The sequence below is a fragment of the Fringilla coelebs genome (genome assembly GCF_963513975.1).
Source record: "Fringilla coelebs genome assembly, chromosome: 4".
NCBI lineage: Eukaryota > Metazoa > Chordata > Aves > Passeriformes > Fringillidae > Fringilla > Fringilla coelebs.
The window spans coordinates 70,789,297-70,806,835 of NC_140032.1; the positions used below are offsets into that span (position 1 = coordinate 70,789,297).

Here is a 17,539-nt window from a genome sequence, read left to right on the forward strand (position 1 = left end):
TGGGAGCTATAGCTGTGACTCTTATGCACCACTGATTTAAGGGGTTTGGTGGCTCAGCAGACATTATTTATACCGTTTAGACCAGGCATTCAAAAGAGGATGTGGGGACACAGTGCAGCACTGAGGTGCTGAGAATGAGGCTGCAGTGAAACTGTTTTGTTTTAAGGGAGCAGATCAGTGCCAGCAGTAGCACTCCTGAGCAGTGGGTCACAAACTTTTGCATGCTCAGTTCAGCTTCCTCATGCAGATTTATTGTGTTTACCTTGGGATCCTGGCACATTTCCCTTGGGATCCAGATTAAAAGCTGTAGGATGGATGCTGACTTTGGTCTCAGTTCTTGGTACTGCTGTAAAGGCTCCTGCGCTGGTGTCCACCAGAGTTTCTGATCAAGTTCAACTGGTAACTTTATTTTCTATCCTTTGTCACTTTGCTTTATGCAGTAGAACAGGAAAAGTGGCAAAGGGTGACTTTGCAGGAAGATGGGAGTTCTGACAGTGCTAAGCCACAGCAGATCTTCCGCTTTTCAGCCAACAATTCTGCTGAGCCCAAAGCTTGCTTTGTCAGGGACAGCACAGCAGAAAATGCTTATAAACACGTGTTTGAAATGGAAAATTGAGTGGTTCAAATACAAGTAAAAACCATATCTGGTTATGGCTTTTCAGTGACTGAGGGGTTGTTTTCAAATTTTATTTTGCCTTTTCAATTTCAAATGCAGCACTTTATTCCATATCCATTGGCAGACAGGTACCAGTTCATAGAACACCCAAAGCTGACTTAAGCCATTCCATGAAGTTCCTTCCATTAAGTAATGAAGTTCATTTTTGAAAGGGTATGGGGGTTTTGGTTTGGGGTGTTTGTTTCTTTGTTTCAGTAATTTTACTGCTGGTGTGCATAAATACTATAATAGAGTATTTATGGAATAAATACTGTATTGTACTTTTGGAAGTGAGCATGGAGGGAAAGCATCCTTTTCCCTTTTTCATCATTGCAGGAAAACAGAAACTTGAAGAAGTAATTTGCATATTTCAGCAGATATCACATCAGCTTTTGTGACTTTCAAACCCATTTTAAACCCCTGCTACTGATGAATGTGCCCCGTAGCTTCCTAGTGGTGCACTAATTTGAGACATCAAACTTCACAGAGTTGCAGGATGGTGTCTCTGGGGGTCCACAGATCTTAATCTCTACGACCAAAGGGAAAAATCAATGTCTTTCCAATTGTAACCATTGGCTGTGTTGATCCCTTTCTCTGCTCGGTTCATCAGCACAATGAATGGGGTTGCCTAGAGAGGGTTTTCCCCAGGGAGCATCTCTGGTGGTCTGGCACCTCGGTGCTGCTGCTGGGCTGACCATGCAACAGAACTTTGGTGTGAAATTCAGTCTTCTCCAATAGTTTGTCTTTGTATCATGAACTAATTCAGATACCAAATTTAGCCAAATGATCACAAGCAGTTTCACACAAATATTGTAGGCAATAGGTTTAGATGTGGTTAAATATCTTTATCATCAAGAATTTCTCTCTGGCTATTGACTGTTTGACTTGACTTCTTGCCTGGAAAAATTTGATTTTCAGTGGAAGTATGTGGAATACTATTTTTTTGAATTTTTTTTTTCTTTAAAGGCAGAAATTCAAAAAGGAAATCATAAAGTTATTTGGCCATTCTGTCAAGCTGTTTTCTGTGGGATAGGCACAAAATAGTGCAGTTCAGCAGAAAAAGTCACATAAAAGAGATCGTATTACTTTTCAGTCAGACGGGAGCTGGCCCATTCTAATGGCTAAATGGAAGCTAATCAAGCTAATAGGAGTTCTCCCTAAAATTATTGTTAGGGTATTTCCAGTGTGATGATTAGCAAGTATTTCAGGTGAAAATCAGTGCTGAAGCCAAAGTGGGTCTGTTCCTGCGTTTTGTGGGCTTAGAGTATTTCTCCAAAAGGAAGGGCTGTAAGCTCCCTGGGTTCCTGTCAGGCATTCCATTGCTTAGGACCAACGACTTTGCCTGAGCTTGTTAAGCAGCTGTTAAGAACCCAGTAGAGGAGAAGGGACCACAGGGCCACAGCAGGCAGGAGGAAAAGGAACTACCTCCATTTCCTTGCTGCCCTCTCACCTGTTTGTTAATAAGAGCATTGATCAAATACCTGCAGTTAATAATGGTTTGGTCTAACTGAAGTCTTTCAGAAAAGATACATGGACCTGTTACCACTGATGAGTGCTTTGTCACTCTGAAGAAATAGGAATGGCAGTGTGAGCTTCTGATGTGAGTTATTATATTGGATGAATAATCTCTGTAATTGCTGCCTTTTGGTTTGTCATGCCTGAATCCTGCCTGATAGGGGTGTGTGAAGAACTGTATCTGTCTGCAGTGACTGCACAAATACTTCTTGTAGTGCATCCCCTCTTAAACTTGGTGAGTATCTTCTGAAATTGTCATTCCAGCGTCCCTTGGCTTTTCCATGGCAGGCTGAGTGCAGGCAGAACGTCTGGACCATGCTGGATTGGCCTCGGTGCTGTGGTGCACCCTTTGCTCCGCACCAGGGATTGCTCTCCTCTGCCCTTGCTTACTTGGCATTTCCACTTCACAGACATAACCACGTGCCTGGATTGACCAAAGATGCCAGCATAAGCACTTGCCAAAAGGCAGCTCTCATCTTCCCCAGCTGCCTCAGCCTGTTTTCCTTTTCAGAAACAATCAGGGGCATATGAGCCTGATTTAGAGAAGGATTTGTTCCATCTCACTTCTGTGATTCAGGCATTTGGGAGGAAAAGAAAGGAAAAGAAAGAATGTGATCCTTGAAGATATCCCTGAAGATGTGTCAGACTTGAGTTTGGCTAGCAGGGAGTTAGGCTCCTCAGGCTGAGCAAAACATCATCCATCATCTCAAATAACAGCCACTTTCTAGTCCAAAGGGACAGATCTGTGGTTCTGCAGGCACTTGGAAGCAAGTCCTGTTCTGGAGAAGGAAATGACAAAACGAGAGCACCTCCTGCTTCAGGCAGACACCAAAGGTTGAGAAGCTTTCCAGGGTGCCATCCTGGCCTTCTTGGTAACAGGGATATGACAGAGGAGAATGTTGCTCTGAATTGAAAAAGCCATGCTTGGAGTTCTTACTAGTCTTTTTAATGAACAGGATTTTTCTATCAAAAACTATCATTTGCTATGTATAAGGCTTAAAGAGTTGTTAACTTGTTTGTAGATGTATATGCGTAGCAGACTCACTGAGCTCCAAATGTTACAGGTTAAGGGCTGTATAGCAGCTGTGACCTAGCCCAGGGGCTGTACTAAATCCCATCTCATGAGTAGTGTCTTTGATGCTGCTGTGCAAAGCAATGTGCCAACAGGCAGATGTTTTAGGGGTCTCAGTCCTCAGCTAGAAATGTGAGGGTGCTCTTCTAAGCTGGTACGTGGTCTCTCAGCCCACATTTGGTTTGCTTTAAAGATGAGACATTTGGGGGTATTGCAAACTCAGCTCAATGCAATCAGACAGAAGGCTGATTTGGGGATGTTTGGGGGTTTTTTGGGAGGGTGGAGGGTGGTGTTGGCTGGCCCCTTCATAAAAACATGGAGTAATCTGAAATACAGAACCAGCCAAAACCACAAACTCTGATTTAGACCTACTTGGCTCTTCTGAATCATCATGAGCTCTGCACACTGAGTCAGCCAAGAGCTGGTTTTCTCTTCAGTATTGTGTAAACACAAGATGTTTCTCTGGGCTAAATATTATTAAGTTAAAAAGTCATGTTTATTTGTCCTGTATAAAAAATTATTAATACAGAAAGTTACCATCTGGGGAGATCTGAAAATTCTTTTCTTTTACACTTTGTTGCTCAGCTCAGCTTTGAACACAGATCACTTTCAGGGTACCCTCATTTTTTCATTTGATTCTATAAGTGATAATTATTTGGATCAAACTACTTGACAAGGCTTCCTGTATTACCTTTGGAAATTGCAATTTCATTTCAAGTAATTAAGGAAAACCACAGGACTGAATTCGTAGTTGCACCACGATGTGGTGTGAATTCTTAAAATCCGAAGGGAAGATGGTGCAGCTGAGGAGCACATTTTCAGGGAAAGCTGTAGATCTGGGCACAGAGAGGGGTGTGGAAACGTGGCATGGGGGCTTAGTTAGGATGCTCCACGCTGGCCAGGAGATTTCGCTCTTTGCAACTCTTCACAGGACGTGTGAGAAATTGTTAACAAGCCCAGGAAGGTTGTTACTCTGCTGGAATTTGTGACTAATTGTGGGGGGATTTTCCTCATCTTGCTTTATTTACAATTTGTAAGATGTAATACTGCTGAGAAAAAGGCAGTATGACTGTAGGAAAGTAAGAGTTACAGAAAAGGCAGTTCTGAGGGTAGGGAATTTAAAATGAAGCCCCAAAACCCACAGCTGAGAACACACAGAGGTGCAATACCAGCTCTGCAGTAGAATTATAACGCCCCCCCCACCTTCTCCCCCAAACCAACAACAGCCATCAAAGACATGGAAAAGGTGACTGGTGTTTATCTTTTCTTCCCCCTTTCCATAGTGCGGCTCCATGACAGCATATCAGAAGAAGGATTCCATTACTTAGTCTTTGACTTGTAAGTATTTGTTTTGCATTCGTTTAGCATGTTGGGGATGGGTGTTTCTAACTTGGAGATGCAAGTGCAAGCTCATGAGATAAATGCCTGCTTCTGGTGCCATGAGCTGCACAAATAGATGGAAACAGCTGGAAAGACAGGAACATATCGGGTCATTTGCATGTGCAAGAACTCCTTTGTAAGTGTTGCTGTAAGGATTCCATTTATTCCATAAAAACTAGTAAAACTCTACTGGTGAAGTGGATTTTAATATAAAGTGTAGGTATGTAAGTAAAAGTTGTGTGCCGCCTGCCAAAATGAAGCAAAGATAGACTCAAAAAAAAAAATTTGCTGCAAGCCAGTTGTCTATGGGAAAGGTTAAAAAAAGCATGTGGAACACTAATTTCTCTACAGAAAGTCTCAACTGCTGGATTAAAAAGGTAAGCCTGAGTTTAGAGAGGAAAGATTCTTTAAGTGTTTTATTCCTGAATGATATCTTACTGCTTTCAATTGGTTCATTTTGACAGCACTCAGAATGTAAAGTGCCTAGCATATAGAAAGGAAGTTTCCTACTGATACTCTCTTTTGCTTCAGGAATTTAGGTCCCATGAGTTGTTCATGTAGAGACTGGGCCTGTATGGAGCTTGGTTTTTAGTGGAAGCAGGGATGGTGACAGCATGAACTGTATGTCTCAGGCTCATAACTTGAAAAGAGAAACTCATTTCCTCATTCTTCCCTGGCATGGGCAAACTTTGCCACTCTCTTGAAAAGTTACTGGTTATGGTTTTGGATATGGACAAACCTGAATGATAGGGATTGTATTGCAAAAGTGACTTACTTAAGTAAAATTATCTCTTTGAACTGTAAATTTTTCCAGGGTAATTTATGGTTTAGCAGACAGCACACTCACCCACCTACCCTTCCTTAGGCCCCCCCGTGGTTTTGCTGGTTAGAATGAGAATACATTATTTCCCCAGCAATGGAATATAGCTCATTTCTAAGCATACAAACAGAAGTATTCATTCAGCATGGCTAAGTTAGAGCCTGAATCTTCCTGCACACAAGCAATCGTGTGCTTTCATGTTCCAAGTTACATTCTGGTTTACCTCCTGACTTAACTTATTTTAAAGAAATCTGTAGAGACTTCTTCAGCGCTAGATTTCAGACTAGAAATACAGAAATATTAAATAGTCTCTCTGCAGTGAAGGTATTCAGGATTCAGGACTCAAATCCTAACTGGGTTCAACAGAAGCTTGTGTGTGATTTGTGTCTGTCCCAGGTAAGTGCTGTGGCTGTTGGCCTGGAAATGGCTCCAGGGCACAACACATCTATTTGTTCTCTGACATGCACTGGGGTTTGTTTTGCTTTTTTTTCCCTTAAGGGCTACAAAGGAAATCTTTCTATGCAAAATGGGAAAAAGCTTCTTAATTCAGAACATTTCCAAGAAGTGGATGTAAAATTCTTAGTTCTAGTGACAACATCCCTTTTAAAAACCAGTGGCTATTTTTTTGTTGTTGTTGTACTGCTGTACTGTGAGAAACTGTCCCATACTATAATTGCAGTTAGTCTAGGTCTGCCTTAAATTTAATAAATAATGCCAGACTTATCTCAGGGGGTTATGATTGTGATGTGAACTAGAACATTTGAACAGCTTCAAAATTGTAGATAACAGTATCTGGATCTTGATAGCAGGGAAGCAAATAGGAGCCTATGTTCTGCAGTAAAATGTTAATGCCTAACCCAAAGATACTGCCTTGGCAGAAAACTAGATTCCACAGGAAGTGTTCTGTCTTGGCTAGAACTTTCTCTGTTCCCTGTTAGTCCCCTTCAGGACAAGCAGAGGAACAGCCTCAAACATTTATATAAAGCTTTTATGTTTTGGCCATGTGATTTGAGGAGTTTTTAAAAATTATTTATTTTGCAAAAAAGAAAATTTCTAAATGGCAGAGGCAGTGACTTTGCTGAATGATAATTGTTTCTGGAGAAGCAACAGGTTGCATTCTTGAGAAACTTTTGCTGAATTACTGGGAATGCCTGTTCACAGTTAATTTTTCACATTCATATTAAGAAATCACTGCTTTAATGCTCACTAGTATTATTTATTAGTGGAACTTCAGCTTTTACAAACATGTGGTTACTGCCCTGTTGACAAGTACGTATGAGCTGCCATGATAAAAAGGTACTGTATGCACTTCTTGAACACACAGGCCAAGAACCTGCTTTTCTTTATTTAGTTTTTATTCAGCAGGAGCCTGACTGTGGTGTAACACTGTCGCTCCACCCACACATGCCATCGTGTCATTTTCTTAATGATTTCTTTCAGACTGTGTGGGATTTGGTACGGCTGTTTCCTCAGAAATTTCTTTCAGACTTCATCCCACGTAAGAAAGTGAAGGGGAAGACTGCCCTTTCTGTGGATAGGAAAAAACAATCATTGTTACTTTCTGGTTTGAATTTCTGATAATCTCTTTGGATTAAATGCCACAGGGATGTCTGCAGCCTGTTGCTTCACTTGTGTACCTCAGGCTGTGCTTTTATCTGGAGAAAGAAACAGTGTTGAATGTACTCTGTGCTTTTGGGTGAACAGTTCTGCTGTCAAATGGGAAGGTGGGAGTCTCTGGAAATCCATGTAGAAAATGGGTATTGAACAATGAACTTCATGAATTTAATAATGGACTTAATGAAGTTTTTGCTCCCCTTCCCTATTGGTTAAGGCAGCTGCAGTCAGAATTTGCGTCTGTTGGACCATTTCAGTTGCTAAGCACGAGTGAGACTGTCTTCAGTCTTAATGATGTTAGATGAGTTCAAATCCAATCAATTCTGTCAGTATTAATTGCTGTATCTGAATGGAAACAGCTGTAGCACTTGAAAACTCTCTTGTGCAAGTCAATGAGATTCTCTATTTTCAGTGCCTCCCGTTTTAATGCACTTGATGAGATGCAACAATTGGCACGTTAAGAATCCTGGCCTTGCTTTTAGATTCTAAGTGCAGGGCCCGTATTGTGTAGAATAAATAGCAAATACAAAAAAATAGCCTAATTTGGAAAACAGTGTTTGCCTCAGGTAAGTGCCTGGGCCTCTGTTTCAGAAGTAGAAAGGCCACAGATGAATTTAATAAGTCTATGGCCACTGTAAGATGCTTCCTCCCAGTTCCATTATCAAAGCAGTTGAAGAAGTAAATTTAAGCCAGGAGGAAACCATGCCAGTCTGATCATCATCAGAGTCTGGTTTAGCTAGCTGTCTGTGCTAATGTGTGTGTTTCTTCTAATTAGTCTCTTATATTTGCAAACATAAACCAGCAGTTTTTCTCAAAGTGGTGTGGAGTGCCTTGGTGTTGCTTCATGCTGCTTGTACGTCTTTTGTGTAAACAAACCCATGTGCTTTATTTGTTGCCACTTTAGCATGCTCTTCTCAAAACTCACAAAAGAACCATAGCAATTTGTATAAACCAGTAGCTTTTAGGTTGTATCTTGCAAGTTACCAGAGCTTATCTAATGAATGGCCTGTCATGAAATGTGACTTCCCAGGATCCAGATACATATCTGTGTCAGAAAGGCATTGAGATCCATCCCCGTTTGCATCCTGCAGGGAGGTGGTACCTTGGCACCTGGTCACGTGCTTTATGGTGCAGGACCCAAGTCGTGTGGGAGTGGCTTCCTGGAGCCTGCAGGCTGTCCTGCCCTGTGATGCCCGTGACCTTTAGTGCTGCAGGGGCACCCTGCTCAGGGACACTCAGTGAGCCAAGGCCACGAGCACGGCTGTCGTGGTTTGCCCAGAGGCTCAGAACGTGCAGCCAGGTTCTTCCTCGCCTCGTGCCCTGCACTGTGCCGCCTTCCTTCATTGTGGCCATTCAGCTCTGCTGAGAGAGCCGTTCCTAAGGTATCCTTCAGAGTGACAGAGCATGGCAATTGCTGACTGCTCCTTTGGTTGTCACTGAAATTCACCTGCTCTGCTCCTGCTTTAATCTTTTCATCGTTTAACAATGGTTGTGAATACCGAGCAAATGTTTAGTGTCAGCACGTTAGATTTCCTATCCCCTTCCGTGCTGGAGAAGAGCAAACATCAATTTGATACTCTCTTCTTGTCTTCTTGTTTTCTTTCTTTAGCTTGGATCAAAAAGAAGTGTTTTAGGAAAGAGTAAGATCAAAGGATGCTTTGTTTTTTCATTCATCACAAAGTGAGAATTATTCCTCTTTACCAGAACTGTGGCAGACAAATATATATGCAAGAAGGAGTTATGAAAGACTGTCAAAATATGCATCAATCAAACATTTTGTGCTACAGCAACCAAAGCCAGTCTCTGGAGGGTAGAAGGCAGAACGAGAATACAAATTAGGCAACAAGCTACTTTACATCCTCTAGATTTTGCTCCAGACTTCTGTACAAAATAGCGTTCTGTTACCTGAAAATCTCTATGTTAAGAGTCAGTAAGACGGAAACTCAGAAAGAGGATGGTGTAACCCAAATATAAATGAAATCATGAAAATCAAGTTCTTGAACTGGCCTTCTCCAAAAAAGGAGCTGGGCTGCTGCTTGAGCAGGGCATTTCTGTCATCATTTAATGTGGCTGAAAACTGGGCTCTTCTGCAAAGTGCTAGTACAGCAGTTTGCAAGTGAATGTTACAGTTCTGAACATTCTGAGTGTTCTCACCTTGAATTTTTAAATCCTAATAAACTTAACTGTATTCAATACTAATTGTGTTCACTGTAGTATAGATTTTTAAGCATCTCAATCTTTAAGTCTCTTGTTGAGCACTCAAGCTTTTCTGTTTGGGAATTTGTTGGAAATGTAGTGTGCTAATATTCACTTTCATAGCCAGCAATGAAATACAAACATTGAACTTTCATCTAGGAATTATTTATGTAAGCACCTGTACATGTAAAGAATTGCATTTAGCTGTGCCAGCCTGTCAGCCTATACCATAGGAGAGAAATGTTACAGAAAGGGTCTTCCTGTGCTACGAGTCCTCTCTTGTGACATAGGCAGACAAGTGTTCTGAAATTACTGAAAAGCTCATGAATCTTCATCTTACAAGGATTGCTAGAAAACTTCTCCAGATTTGAACCTTATATTTACTTTAAGGTGTTGTACGCTCATGTATTATTGTGCCAATATTATCCATTACAACTCCACTCTAGGGAGATCTAGGCTAATGCTCATCTTAAGTATTTATTTTCATCCCTCTTAACCTTTGTTTTGCCCAGCTAAACTGGGTTTGCTTCTCTGAGGGGATCTGATGAGTGAGTGACTGGGTAGCCTGGTAGCTGTTCGTGCTGCACATCCAGTTCCCTTTTCTGAATCTGAGTGACTAGAACTGGTACAATACGAGGAGGGATTTTACATTGCTGTCACCCTATTCCAGATGTAATCCAAGATTGTGGCATCATCCTGCTCAGGGCTCATTCTGGACTGTGATATTTGGGATATAAAAACAGTTTTATTGCTTTTTAACCACTTTGTACTATTAAACCGCTGACTGTACAGTGAGCTCCTGAGTATGCAATGATGCACAGCCACTTCTGTTACTGGTCCCAGGATCATGCAGTTCTTTCCTTGTACATAACTTATTTTCAGTGGTGCTTTAGCTAGCTATTCCTACTTTGTCCCCAAAGATAAATGAAAAAATTCTAGGAAAAATCTGTTGTTAACTGATTAAGGTACTGATTCGACTGATACTTCCCTTCCCACTCAGTAATGCTCTTTCTAGCCACAGCACAAAAAGCCAGCCCCTCTGGCACCTGGGTACACCTCTGTTGTGATTTGATCTACACTGAAAGACTCTTTTCCTTTTTTAGCATTGTTGTGTTTTAGCATTTCTTACCTTTGCCTAATCTTGCAATTTTCAAGTTATCCTGAACTGTACTGAGCTTCAGCCACAATCTTCCTGGCTTCTCAGTTCCCTTTATTCTTGTAGTTTTACTCCTTCCTTTTGACATCCATCACTGGTGTCTGGCATCTTGCCCAATATGCTGCCGCCCTGGGCTTTTATTTACTATTTATGATTGCACTTCCACCACATCTATTTTATTCGTGTAATGATTTGGATGGACAAACCTTCCACTTTAGTTCCTGCACCTTGCTGCAAAACCTCTTGCATTTCTGTACAAATATTTCACTTAGTCCTGTCTGACTTCTTCCTGTCAAGTTAATTTAAGGTGCACATTTTCACTTCTGAAATCTCCTTTTCCCCATCTTGCTTTTTGTAACAGAGTCACTGGAGGTGAATTGTTTGAAGATATAGTTGCAAGAGAGTATTATAGTGAAGCAGATGCCAGGTAAGTAATTTGTTTTTCTAATGATTGCTTTTGATAATGCTAGAATTGTTACTTAAATATATCCTGGTGTTTGGCATCAGTTTCCCAGCACAGTCTGTGAGACTCTAGGATTTTTCCAGGAGTTCTCTTAGACTTGGAAGGGTAGAGTTTGGCAGTTTGAGCTCACGACCCTGTGGTGGAGAAGTCATGGGAAGTCTTGGTGTCTGCTGATCTGAAAAAGCTGAAATTGGATCTCAATTAATAAAAATTTTACCCATTGTTTCCTCTGCAAACTGGACATAACAGTTCAAGTATCTCATCCATGGGTTCTTAAATTTGCTGATCCAAGCTGGAAGCATAAGTTGATCTTAAAAGAATTTTGCATTAAATATGATTTTTTGTTCTTGGTCCAGAAGTGCTAATTTCCTTTTCCGATTAGAAAATTTTTGTTGTGTTTCATCAATAAGCAATTATACCATGTGTCTCATAGTCTGAGCTCAAATATGAAATCTCTGGCAATTTTCTGCAAGTGCTTGTTGAAAAACTTGAATAATAAGTTGACAATTATCATAATTTGCTTGCATAAAGTATCAGGGCCACTCATCTCATGTTTGTCCTCATATAATAATAAATCTTAAATATTGTCATAAAATTGAGAATCCTAAACATTGTGGTCAATTACTTTAAAGAAAATATGTTCTACCACCACATTCTTCACATTAATTGATCTCCAAGTAAATTTAAAGAATCCTTATGTTTCTGTGTTTACAAACACACCCCCAGTAATACATATTTACTACTTGGAATTTTAAATTATGCCTTTACATTTGGAGATCATTGGGAGATGACCGGAAAGAATAAAGTACTCCTAACAACAGTAGTAGGACAAGAATGAACAGACAAGAAGTTACTCTGAATATTAGGAAGCTTCCATTTCCAGATCTTACTGCATCTGTAGGAATGGTAGAAGGATTAATACTTTAGGCATTTAAATAAAGAACAACACATAGCAAAACACCCTGTAGAAGAGAAAACAGCAGTAGGGTTTAGGTGGGGTGGAAGAAGAGGAGCTATGTTGAAAAATTTATCAAATAATTTTTTCCCTCTGTGATTGAATCAAATTTCCAATATTGATGCCAAAGGCCAGTATATGTTGTCCTTGTGTGTTTTTAGGTAGTTGGGAATTAAAAGGAAAAATTACAATGATGATTCCTTCTGTTCTAGAATTATGATGTTTTGGAAGGGGCTATGCATATATATGTGTATATATATATATATATAGAATATATATATATACACACACACATTTTATTTCTTCAGTAGAAATTTGACCAACTAAGTGAAATATGTAGTTATGATGCATCTCTGTATTTTGTGTATTTATATATATACATATATATCTATCTCTATAGATATATCTAGTGTGTGTATGTGTGTATCCCTCTAGCACTAGTTGCTGTTCTCTGTGGATGCCTCTCCCAGGACTGTCACACTGGTCTGCTCCTGCAAGCCCTTGCTCACGCCAGTAGTCTGTACTCAGACAAACCGTGCAGTGAGTTGTGAACTACTTGCCTAAGAAAGGGTTTTCAGGCTTGGGCTCCAGTTACTGATTATGACCATTCCTTCTGAATTCCATGGTCAAAAGGTTTTGGATGAGCAGCATCTGGACTACTGCATATTACTTATCATCACTCTACTTGTGCCACAACGATGTCTTTAAAAAAAATGCTAAGCTATTGTGGTGCCAAAAAATGTCTGGAAAAGTTCCAGTGTTCTAAAATATTAATATTTTAGTTGTGCTTTTTGGATTGGCCAAAACTTGCACACCTGGGTATGGGGAAATAGGTGCTAGTTCAGTTACTGAAAGCACCAAATTAAAATGTTTGTCTTAATGTTTAATGTGGATTTTCACTCTCTGAGTGACTCCTAATTAAACTGGAGCTGGACACTATTTTAAATGAAACTGCATGCCGCCTTTTTGAATTACTTGGCTTTATACTACTAATCGTTTTAAGGAAACCATTAAATTCAAAATTAAAAATGTTTTGCTTTTCCTTAGCTTTTGACTTCTTTTGTTTCATTTGTTTTCTGTATATCATCTCATTTCTGACCATTTTCTTGTTTCAACCCTTGTTGTAATGTTAACTTCACCACCAAAAATTAAGAAAACCAAAACATGCCAATAATTGTTTTACTGCCTCCACTTTATTTTTCCTGTGGCAGTTTTTGGAAACTGGAAAAAGCTTCCATACTGCTGAATGAAAATACCGTCTGATGATTCTGTCTCATAGGTGTCATATGTTCCATGTTAAATGTCTTTTTCGGTTTGGTTTTGGTTTTTCGTTTTTTGGATGTGTTGGAGCTGGAAATATGTCAGCAATGTTGTTGTTCCAGTTCAAACAGCAATCAAGACTTGTCAAGAGGTGTACAATTGTTTTTGTTCTTAAACTTTTTCTTTTAAGTTTTATTTTATTTTGTATTTAATGTGATTATGTGCCTTTAAAATGTTCTCCCTTCCATTCTGCCCTTGTATCTTTGCAGTCATTGTATACAGCAGATTCTAGAAAGTGTTAATCATTGTCATCTAAATGGCATAGTTCACAGAGACCTGAAGGTCAGTATCTGGTGCCCATCAATTGGATATAAGAATTTTGGGGTTTTCTTTCTGCTGGGTAGGGGCAGAGGGTGGGATGTCTGCGATGTTCCCTTGCCTATCCTATTCACCCTCGGACCAGCCGCTCCGGCCGATAATGCATGATGCCTCTTTGCGGCGTGCAAGTCTACAGGCCTAACATACATCATGGCAAAAGGGGGAACGGCTGCCCAAACGCCGTCTCTCGCCGAGGCGCTGGATTTCGCCCCCGCTGTGCCGGGTGCCGGGGCTGTCCGTGTGTGGCTGTGCGGGGCAGGAGGTGACCCCTGGCTGTGATGTGTGTCAGCTTGCAGATGTGACCGCCGCGGCTGCGCTGAGGCCCGGCGGGCAGCGGCACAAGGAGCGGCCGCGCTGCTGCGCTCGGCTGTGACGAGCCCTCAGGCAAGTGCCGCTGATTGCCGGCTAAATTAAGGCGGCTAGGAGCTAATTATTGACCTGGAGTTCCTGGCTTGGAGGGGCCTGGGGACTACCTCCGTGGTCGCTGCCATTTCTAACCGTTTCTGCAATTCTTCAGTGCCTCTGTGAAGGCTCTGAATAAGCGAGGAGGAGAAAGCACAGAGGATGCCAAATATTTAATACTACCTTAAATTAGCGGCAAAATTTCTTCCTTTTCAAAATTATGGTTAAAAAAGCCATTGGTGTTAATTTGTAAGCGAAGCCAAGGCAGCCGCCCCGCCGCCTGTGTCTGAGGGCAGCCCCTTGCCGCGGAGCCTGAGGCCGTCGCGCTCCGAGCGGGGCAGGGCAGGCCGGGCGGCGGGACAGCCACGCCCGGCCGCGCCCTCGGCCGCCGCCCCGCCGCCCGGTGCTGGAACTAACGGGCGCCCATGGTGTTTGCATGCAGTCATTGCATTCAGCAGATCCTGGAGGCCGTGCTGCACTGCCATCAGATGGGCGTGGTCCATCGCGACCTCAAGGTGAGTGCTGCTGTCCCGCCGCCCTCCCGGAGCAGCATCCTGCCCCACAGGGCCGCCAGCAGCCGAAATGTAAATGCTTCCCTCTTTTTGTTTTTCCTCTCGGTTGATCTGTTTTTAACTCGGCTTCACCTACATGCAAGAACAAGCTCGTGCTCACCAGAGGGAATCTGCTCGAGGCTGGCCAGTACCTGGCTGGCCAGCACCTGGCAGTACCGGGAGAACAAGAGGTGCTTTTCAGGCACTGTGTGTATCTGTCAAATACATGGTCTTCTTCTGTCATCCAGAGCTTTTGGGACAGGGAGTGAGGGCAACTTCCCATGTCTCATCAGCAGAATCTGTAGTGCTCTTGGGAAGCACAGTAGCCTTTGCATGCTGTGCATTTTATAGTGACAGAAGCCAGCTGCTCTGGGGTCGCTGGCACACAGACCTCTCTCTCCTGCAAATGATGGCTGGAGTACAAAACATCTTTAAAAACCAGGAATTTCTACAGTGTTCTCACCACACTCACCTGAGAAGTCCAGTTCCTTCCAGATAAGCTTTAACATTGGGATAGAAACCTTTTTAAAGAAAATTCTGTGCTGAAAGAGCACTCCCTCTTTCTTAACTGTGTTCATATTCAAATGGCTGGAGGCATCTCTGGGGGAATGCTCTCTGCCTTTAAAATACGTTGGCAAGGAAAGAAACAAATCTAGGTGATTTTCTTTTGCTGTGAGACTCCAAGAGAGAAGGCTGTCCCAGAACTCGTAGTAGGCTTGCCTTTGGGGCACCTGAGCTTTGCCATCCACAAGGAAAAGAAGATGGTTTATTTTGAAATCAAATGGAAGTCTGCACTATCAGATCCTTCATGAGGCAGAGAAAAAAATGGTGTGTACACTAAGGCAGCAAAACACACTAATCCCTCGTGGCACAGATTCTTGGGCTTCAGTTTTTTCCTGAAAGAGTTCCGAGGAGCAGAAATTTCCTCCTAGGATAAGAGTTTCTAGTGGTTATAATGAATAATAATGTTGGAATCAGAATGGTGTCACCTTTTTTGGCAACTTTCACTCCCAAACAAACTGTTCTTGTCTGACTTTATAAGGTCCATGTTGTTGTCATAAGGGAACACAAAGGGGTTTGCCCCAAAAGCTCAGAGAGCAGGATGAGTTTCGAAGATGCAGACGCCAAATTTTTTACTCATTTTCACTTCTGGATTTTCCTTTGTCACGTTTGTACAAGAGGAGACTGACAAATCTCTGTCCAATTTTTAAATCTTGCATGGCAGCTGGGTAACATGGAATGAGTTTAAAGGGAACGATGTCGTATTTGTCTGGCTACTCCAGTGGTTCTTGTCCACGCTGTACATGCAATCCTATGCTTCTAAAGCATCAAAAGGAACTTTAAAAGCCTGGATTGTAGCTATGCAAGCTGACGGAATAAGGGATGTTTTCGATTACTTTTTATGCATTCACACAAAACAACTTTTTCTTTGGGAATGCATTAAATCCAGCTGTTGCCTGCTCCAGACCATGTGTGGATCTCTTCTTCTGGCAAATCCAGGATGAATTGAAAAAACAGTGTGAGAAAAATGTTTCTGCCAAGCTGTAGTGCCCGGTTTCATTTGGGAAAGTGAAAACTTGAGGAAGCAGAAAGCCATCCTTCTTCAGTTACAGCTTTGTGGCAAAAGCCAGAAAACCCAAAGAATTAAATGAAAGACTATGGTGAAATATGAGCAGAACGCCATGTGCTGAAAAGAAGATGCCAGGAGCGGAACGGCAAGATGTGGAAGGTGCTTATGGGCTGGCATGGATCCTTAAATTGCAAAACTTGATGGATTTTTTTTCCAATAACTCAGTCAACAACATGATGGCATGCTTGGGGATGTGGAGATTTTGGATGATCCTGGTTTTTTTTAACTTTCCTTCTAGCCTGATTCAGTAGCACACAGAGAGGAGCTTTTGCAGCCTCTTATGACCTGCAGAAGTGCTTGTTGCTGCTTTGTTTGTAATCACTGGTATAAGTCAGAATGGTGGTGGATCTTAGACCCAGAAAAAAGTTAACTTAGCTTTACCAGCTAGTAAAAGTGCCCTTGCAGGTAGGGATTCCAGTTCTTGTCATGCCGTAGCCTTCCTGCTTTTGTGAAACTTCTGTGATTTTGTGGTTAAGACCTGCTTACCTTCCACCAAAGAGTGGCTGCTTTAGGTATATTCAAGGAAAAATACGCAGAGCCTCAAATACTTGGTATCTTAAGAGGATTAAAGACCTTTGGAAAAGCATGGCATCAGTCATGTTAATTTATTTGTAAGTAATTTTAGCAGTTAACAGTGCCATTGTGCATGCTTGGCTGCTGCCCATCGCCAGGGAGCACAAGGTGACACCACCGAATCCGGAGAGTCCTGCACGGGCTGTTAATGTTTCCCAAGTAATTGCGCTCATTCCCACTTAATGCATGGTAATCACCCACGTGACTCTGGCCAGCCTCAGACGATTGCTGCATGTCGGTTAAGCACACAGTCCCACTTGGCATGGCCCAAAAGCCTGTTGTCTTTGGCATGGGAGTAAGTCAGGAATTCTGGTGGAACATACTCATCCGTTCAAGTGGTACTTCTGCAGAGAAGAGACATGCAATGGAATAAAAAAAACAATTCCAAGAGGAAAACATAAACCAAAAAGCCAACTAAAAACCAAACCAGCGTCAGAAAACACAAAACCAGTGTTTTGAACAAAATCACTTTTTGGGAAAGCAGTATGTGCTTGGTGGGGTAGTGCTTGTGTTTGATCCAAAAGGATGAGGCTTTTCACTGCTTTTGGCTTGCCTGAAGGTCACAACCAAATAGGATCATCCGTTGCTTTAAGAGGCTTATAAAAGAACAGCATTCCAGGAATCAATTACTGTGAACGAGAGGAAACCTTGCAGAACTATGTGACTGTATGTTGAATTAGTGTTGTTAAATGGCAAGGAGTGTGACATTGCATTGATTAAACTAGAGAAGAGTCCTCAGCTATGCACTCAGTGTTTCACGTAATGTAGTTGGGGTGGTTACTGATCATTTAAGTGAATGTAAGGATTTTGTTCTGAGGGCTCTTCATCTCAGATGTTAAAAGACTGAAAATAGAAGATTCATCAAGTAACTATTGATGAAAGTTTGTTAATATTGTCTAGTCTATGACATAGCGACAAA

At 41.7% G+C, this 17,539-nt stretch overlaps 1 protein-coding gene across 18 annotated transcripts in view; it reads left to right on the forward strand.

The window, feature by feature from the left end:
- CAMK2D (calcium/calmodulin dependent protein kinase II delta) overlaps positions 1 to 17,539 on the forward strand; it is a 120,829-nt gene that overhangs the window by 63,460 nt on the left and 39,830 nt on the right. For all 18 annotated transcript variants that reach the window (XM_084204133.1, XM_084204123.1, XM_084204134.1 and 15 more), the window contains exons 5-7: positions 4,526 to 4,580; positions 10,770 to 10,835; positions 13,356 to 13,428. In XM_084204133.1, coding sequence (XP_084060259.1) covers positions 4,526 to 4,580; positions 10,770 to 10,835; positions 13,356 to 13,428 — 194 coding nt within the window. The remainder of the gene's footprint in view (positions 1 to 4,525; positions 4,581 to 10,769; positions 10,836 to 13,355; positions 13,429 to 17,539) is intronic.